At 43.3% G+C, this 7,199-nt stretch overlaps 1 protein-coding gene across 1 annotated transcript in view; it reads left to right on the forward strand.

The window, feature by feature from the left end:
* The first annotated feature begins 2,795 nt into the window (after nucleotides 1-2,795).
* Nucleotides 2,796-7,199, forward strand: part of Stag3 (stromal antigen 3) — a 53,468-nt gene continuing 49,064 nt past the window's right edge. The window contains exons 1-3 of the mRNA XM_013023409.1: nucleotides 2,796-2,800; nucleotides 3,152-3,254; nucleotides 6,025-6,144. Coding sequence (XP_012878863.1) covers nucleotides 2,796-2,800; nucleotides 3,152-3,254; nucleotides 6,025-6,144 — 228 coding nt within the window. The remainder of the gene's footprint in view (nucleotides 2,801-3,151; nucleotides 3,255-6,024; nucleotides 6,145-7,199) is intronic.

The raw sequence follows: 7,199 nt of genomic DNA on the forward strand, positions 1-7,199 counted from the left end.
CCCCCCCCCCCCCCCCGGGCCTCCCGAGCGGCCAGGCCCAAAGCCCCTCATAGGCCTCACCTTCCGGAGAAGTAGACAAGGTTCCAGCGCCTTCCTGACGCGCCGTCTGCCGCCCTCTTCACATGGCGCTTCTACCCCAAAATGGTTCCGTCTCCCATTCCTGCGGAGCCAGGAAAATGGCTTCCACAGACAGAGGCCCGCCGCGCTGCTTTTCTCTTCCTTTAGTTTTCTTTGTTTCTCTGTCGTCTGTCTGTCTGTCTCTCCCTCTCCTTCTCTCTTCTCCCCCCCCCCTTTTCTTTCTTCTTTCGCGAGCCTAATTCTCTTGCCGGAGCCAGTTTGTGTCTCCTCAGGTTCTAGTGGTATTTGGGAAACTTCCAAAAACCTCTGTTTCAGGGTCCTCTCTTGGCCCCCCGTCGTCCTTGCCTTCATTCTGGTGATGGAACTTAGATTTTCCTTTTTTGGGGGGGGGTCCGGTCGTGGGGCCTGAACTCTGGGCCTGGGCGCTGTCCCTCAGCTCTTCACCTCAAGATTAGCGCTCTACCACTTGAGCCACAGCACCACTTCCAGCTTTTTTCCCCCCCTGCTTATGTGGTGCTGAGGAATCGAACTCAGGGCCTCATGCATGCAAGGCAAGCGCTCTACCACTGAGCCACCTTCCCAGATTTTTTTTTTTAATTTCGTGTGTGTGTGTGTGTGTGTTGGGGCTTGAAGGATTCAAGTATTTCCAGTCAGTCTTGCTTGGCTTTTTTGCTCAAGGCTGGTGCTCTGCCACCTGAACCACAGCTCTACTTCTGCATTTTTGCTTGGTAACTGGAGAGAAGCATCTCTCAGATTGGTCTGCCTGAGCTGGCTTAGAACTGTAATTTTCCAGATCTCAACCTCCTGAATAGCTAAGGTTTCTGGTGTGAGCTACCAGAACCAGGCTGCACTGATGTCTTGGGCCTGGACTTACTTAAGGCTAGCATTGTACTACTTGAGCCACAGCTCCACTTACGGCTTTTTGGGTCCTTAATTGGAGATAGTTTCAGACTTTCCTACCTAGACTGGCTTTGAACCATGATCCTCAGATATCAGCTTAGAGCTAAGATTACAGGCATGAGCCAGCATACTCAGCTTGCACTGGTGCTCCTAATAATCCTGATGTGGTAGAATCATTAGCCTTAGTTGTTGGTGGAGTTCCCACCTCCCAATTCCAGATCCGTTCCTTTGGAGAGAAGGGGAATGGTCAAGACTTGACCAAGTGTAAGAACCTTTTCCTTCTCTTCCTCCAGACAGACCGCCATGCCTACTCTGCGATCCTCCTCCAGGCCTCACAGCTCCTCTTCCCCAAGCAGTGAGGGTTCTCCTTTGCAAAAGACCCAGAATGACACACAGGGAGCCTTGTTTACATCTTCTGTTTACTCTGTTAATCTGCCATCAGAGGACAGAGACTCAGAGCCAGCATCAGAGGGGTAAGTAGAATTAATGAGACGTTGTTTTGTAGTGGGTCCTCTTTCTGGAGGGTTGGCAGCTTTCTCCTTATCACTTTCCTCTGCTGGTTGTAATAATCATGAACAATAGGAAAAACATCAGAAATGCTATACTGGTTCAGAATAGTGACCCTGTCCAGTTCTGTGGGCTGTTTCTTCCCTGCCTTACACGTTGTACACATCACAGATCTAATGGATTCTATTGAGAATTTATGAGAGAATTTTCTCTTTTCAGCATGACAAAAATACTAATTTCTAAGAAAATTGGGCAGTGTTACCAAAAGAAGAAAAGAACACATCTTAAGTAATAAGTAAAAATACTAAAGCTACTAGGCAGGTGGTTCACATCTGTAATCCTAGCTACTCAGGAAACTGAGATCTGAGGATTACGATTCAAAGCCTGCCTGGGTAGAAAAGTCCATGAGACTCTTATTGATAATAAACCACAGAAAAATACCAAATGTGGACATATGGCTCAAATGGTAGAGTGCTAGCCTTAAGCACAGAAGCTCAGGGATAGCTCCCAGGCCCTGAGTTCAAGCCCCAGGACCAGTACACACACAAACACACACCTCTAAAGCACAAAAGGGCTGATAACTATTTTTGTGGTAGAGAATTTACTTAAAACGTTACCTAAAAGTCCAAGGTCTTAAGTTTAAAACTCCAGCACCAAAAAAAAAAAAGTCTCGTTTTGAATTTGTCTTCCCACTTGCTCCCCTCCCCCATCATGGGGCTTGAACTCAGGGCCTGAGGTGTTGTCCCTGAGTCCCTGAGCTCTTTCATTCAAGGATAGCTCTCTATCACTTTGAGCCATAGCCCCACTTCTGGTTTTCTGGTGGCTAATTAGAGATAAGAATCTCACGGACTTTCCTTTCCTGCCCAGGTTGGCTTTGAACTGCAATTTTCAGATCTCATCCTCCTGAATAGCTAGAATTAGAGGTGTGAGCCATCAATGCCTGGCTCCAATTTTTGCTCTTCTTGCGTTGACAACATTTCTGTGTTCAATATATACACATACTGGTAGAGGCTAGGGAGTGGGAAATTTACAAATAGTACTATTTGTTGCTTAAAATATTGTAAAGACCTGTGGTTCTTATCGGGAGTTAGTGAACAGTCCATCTATCTTTATCTGTTATGGCTTATGAGTTATTCTATGAAGGATTCAATGGTGTAACTTTTTATCTTTCTAGGAAAAAAAATCCTGATCTCATACAAGATTTACTATATCCTATTTATTTTAATTGGCCTTCTTTGAATCATTTGTGGTTCTGTCAGTCCTGTTGGTTATTAGATTATATCAGGTTAATAAACTTTAATTACTAGGACATGAGGTAAAATAAAACTTCATTTATGTATAAGTGATAAATGACTTCCTGAGCAATGCTGTTTTTTCTCCACAAAGAATAGTAGTCTCTTTGTGAATGTCATTTGATTTCCATATTCAGAAAGAATATTACAGAAAGGTGGTACTTAACCTACTCAGTTCCTTCATTCTTCATCTCCATTGCTTCTAAGTGAAAGTTATCCTCTAAGACTTGCCCCTACTTTCTTCTAACAGTAAGCTTAACTCCTAATATCTGAATGTGCTTTTTGTATGGAGATAGTGTACAGGTCAAAACAAGGATAAGTTATAACTTTGTTAAACGTTTACATAAACCTTTAAGAATTGTTCTTCATCACAGGGACACATACTCTGTGTCGTCTGATGATGAGAGTGACTTTGAAGACAGCCTGCAACCTAATGTGAAGAAGAGAACTGCGAAACAACCACTCAGAATAACTCCTGTGAGTCAGTTTTGTTGTTTTTGAGCCTGGTCTGGGAATCAGAAGAACAAACAAACAAAAAGTAAAACAATACCCAGAGAGGCTCAGATGAAATGTTTAATGAAAGAGCAGTTTTTAGTCTTAAGGGGATTGATGAAGTGACTCACACATGTAATCCCAAATATTAAGGAGGATCATAGTTTGAGCCAGCCAATTGAGATACTACATCTCACATGCCCATAGAGACCCCATCATGATGATGGTGCTGTGGTCATTCGTTCTTGCTATTCTAGCTACACAGGAGGCATCAATAGGATCACAGTGTAGGCAACAACATGAGACCTTATTTGAAAAATAACTAAAGAATGTATGAAGCCTTGAGTTTAATCCCCAGTACTGACAAAGAAAAGGAGGTGGGGGAAGGAGAAAACAAACTAAAGCCAAGAGAGTTGGGAAAGTGTTCTAATAGTAGAGTATCCATCTAGCAAGCACAAGGCCCTCAATTTTAAGCCTGGAACCTAAATACGAAAACAAAAAAAGCACAAGGTACAAGAGTAGGAAGAAGGCAATTTCTTTTTGAGAAAAGAGGAAGAGATTAGAATATGGAGATACAGAAATGAGACACACAGATTTACTTTTTAATGGTGGTACTGGGGATTGAATTCAGGGCTTTATGCTTGCTAGTTAGACTCTGTCACTTGAACCATACTTCTAGCCAATTTTTGTATCACTTTATGTCCAGGTCAGCCTGGGCTTCCTCAAGATGCTGGGGATAACAGGAACATACCACTATACTCAGCTATTGGGTGAAATGAAGTCTTACAAACTTTATATGCCCAGACTGGCTGTGAACCATAAGGCTCCAATCTCTACCTCTCAGTTCTGTAATAACAGGATGGAGCCATCATACCTAGTACTAACAGATCTTGTTTTACTATTATTATTTTATTTTTAATGACATAGCTGGGGCTTCAGGAGCCCTTACCCTCTTTCTCCCCACCAAGTTCAATTCCACTAGTGGCATGCACACACCATTTCTCTCAACCATATTCTATAGTTTTACTGGAGTCTTGCATATTTTGGCTAAATATACCTACATATTTTGTGGCTGTGTTCTTTTAAATGGCATTTTAAAATTTGCAGGTTTTAGCCAGGCACTGGTAGCTCATGCCTTTAATCCTAGCTACCCAGGAGTTAGAGAGCTGAGGATCGACTTGAAGCCAGCCTGGGCAGTAAAGTCCTTAAGATTCTTCTCCAATTAACCACCAGAAAACAAGTCATGGTGCTGTGGCTCAAAGTGGTAGAGCACTAGCTTTGAGCAAAGAAGCTCAGGGGCAGCACCCAGGTCCTGAGTTCAAGCCCTATGACCACTACCACCACCACCACCAAACAATTGCAGCTTTGTTGTTGGAATATAGGTAGATTTTTTTTTGCCAGTCCCAGTGCTTGAACTCAGGGCTTGGATACTGTCCCTGAGCTTCTTTTGCTCAGGGCTAATGCTAGGTAGGTATTTTTATATGTTGACTTTTGATCCTGTAATCATTTTTTTTTTTGGTTGGTCGTGGGGCTTGAACTATGGGACTGGGTGCTGTCCCTGAGCTTTATCGCTCAAGGTTAGTGATCTACTACTTTGAGCCACAGTGCCACTTCCGGGTTTCTGGGGGTTAATTGGAGACAGAGTATCACAGATTTTCCTGCCCACACTGTCTTGGAACTGTATTCCTCAGATCTCAGCCTCCTGAGTAGCTAGGATTACAGGTGTGAGCCACCAGTGCCTGGTTATTTTTTTTATTTTTTTGGTCATGGGGCTTGAACTCAAAGACCTGGATGCTGTCCCTGAGCTTTTTCTACTCAAAGGTAGTGCTCTACCACTTCGAGCCACAGTGTCACTTCTGGTTTCTGGTTTTCTGGTGATTAATTGGAGATTGTCTCACAGACTTTCTGCCCAGGTTGGTTTCAAACCTTGATCCTCAGATCTCTGCCTTCTGAGTAGCTAGGATTACAGATGTTAGCCGCCAGGGCTCAGCTCAGATCCTGTAATCTTGTTATATTCACTTATGGTTGTCATTGTTATTAGGATTCCCTCTATACATAGTCATGTCATCTGTGACTAAAGACAGTACTAGATTATTTTTCCTACTTATTGTTGGTACTAGGGCTTGAACTCAGGGCCTGGATGCTGTCCTTTTACATTTTTGGTCAAGGTTAACAGTTTACCACTTGAGCCATACTTCCACTTCTAGTTGTTTTTTTGTTTTTTGTTTTTTTTTTGCTGGTTAATTGGAGATAAGAGTCTTACAGACTTTTTTAAGGGCTAGCTTTGAACCTCAATCCTCAAATCAGCCTCCTGAGAGCTAGATTACAGGTGTGAGCCACTGGTGCCTGGTTATTTATTTTTCTAGTTTTTGCTTTTTTTTTTTCTTCTGGTCCTGAGGCTTGAACTCAGCTGTCCCTGAGCTTTTATTTTGCTAGGACTTTTATCATCTGAGCCACAGCTCCACTTCTGGCTTTAAAAATGTTTTTTTGGTAGTTAATTTGAGATCAAAATCTCCTGGACTTTCCTGCCTAGGCTAGCTTTGAACCACAATAATCAGATCTCAGTCTCCTGATTAACTTGGATTACAGATGTGAGCCATCTGTGCCCAGCTAAAATTGGTGTTTTTTTAAAAAATATTTTTAAAAATCAGTAAAGTGCTGTGCAATGAGAAGCTTAAGCCCACTGATAAAATAATGATGAAGTTAAGTGTCAACATCACTTTTATTTCATGCCTGATCTTTTTATACTTAATAGATGCCAAAACATCGAAAGAAGGGGTTCCAGACGGAATGTTGTAATGGCCAGAAAGAGGCAGCACAGCCATTAGCCAATGATCTCTTTGATGCTGTGAAAGCTGCCAGAAGTGACATGCAGGTAAAGCATTGTTTGCTTCTTGATGCCATCTCACTTTGTTTAGAAGAAAGATAAGGAAAACTATTTGCAAACTTGATTTCTTTCTTTCTCCCCACCCACCCTCTGAGATCTGGATTGAGCTTGGTATCTGATGCTTTCACTCCTTGGCTGGTGCTGTAACCACCTGAGCCATGCCTCCAAACCCCAAACTTGTTTTGATGTAGACACTGTAGTGAGTTTACCTAGTTAAAAAATGCCCTAGAGTGAGTCCTTGGATTTGTGTGAGAGACCTAAATAAGAGACAATGCTCTTTTCCTAAAGGTACCATGGAATGGGAACAATTTTGCCTTTATTGATTGATCAAGTAGGTCAGAAGAGGCACTAGATGACCTGGGAAAGGAAGCTCATATATAGGCAGCAGCCTGTCACATTTTAGCTCTGTGTGTGTGTGTGTGTGTGTGTGTGTGTGTGCGCGCGCGCGCGCGCGCGCGCTCACATATAGGCAGCAGCCTGTCACATTTTAGCTATACCTTGACAGTCGCTCGTGCTGGACCTGGAACTTGAACTCAGGGCTGGGCTCTGTCCCTGAGCTTTTTAGCCTTAGCTTCAAGGCTAGTACTCTACTATTTGAGCCATAGCTCCACTTAGGCTTTCTTGGGTGGTTAGTTGGAGATAGTCTCGTGCAGTTTCCTTCCTAAGCTGGCTTCAGACTGCAATTCTCAGATCTTGTCTTCCTGAGTAGCTAGGATTTTAGGCATGGGCCACTGGTGCTTGGCCCTACATTTCTTTTTAGTGTTTTTTTAAATTATCTTAAAATGTATACAGTATACACATACTTTAGGAAGTAAAACACTACCAGGACACCAGTGGCTCACACTTGTAATCCTGTCTACTCAGGAACCTGAGATCTGAGGGAATAAGGTTTAAATGAAGCCCCCAGCCTGAGTAGGAAAGTCCGTGTTCTTTTCTCTTCCGCCCTTCCTCCCTTCTTCCCCCTCTTCTCCCTACCTCCTTTTCTCATTTCCCTCCCCTCCTCCCTCCCTCCGTCCCTTCCCCCCTTCCTCCTTCCCTCTCCC

Source organism: Dipodomys ordii, unplaced genomic scaffold, assembly GCF_000151885.1.
Source record: "Dipodomys ordii isolate 6190 unplaced genomic scaffold, Dord_2.0 Scaffold68, whole genome shotgun sequence".
Taxonomy (NCBI): Eukaryota; Metazoa; Chordata; class Mammalia; order Rodentia; family Heteromyidae; genus Dipodomys; species Dipodomys ordii.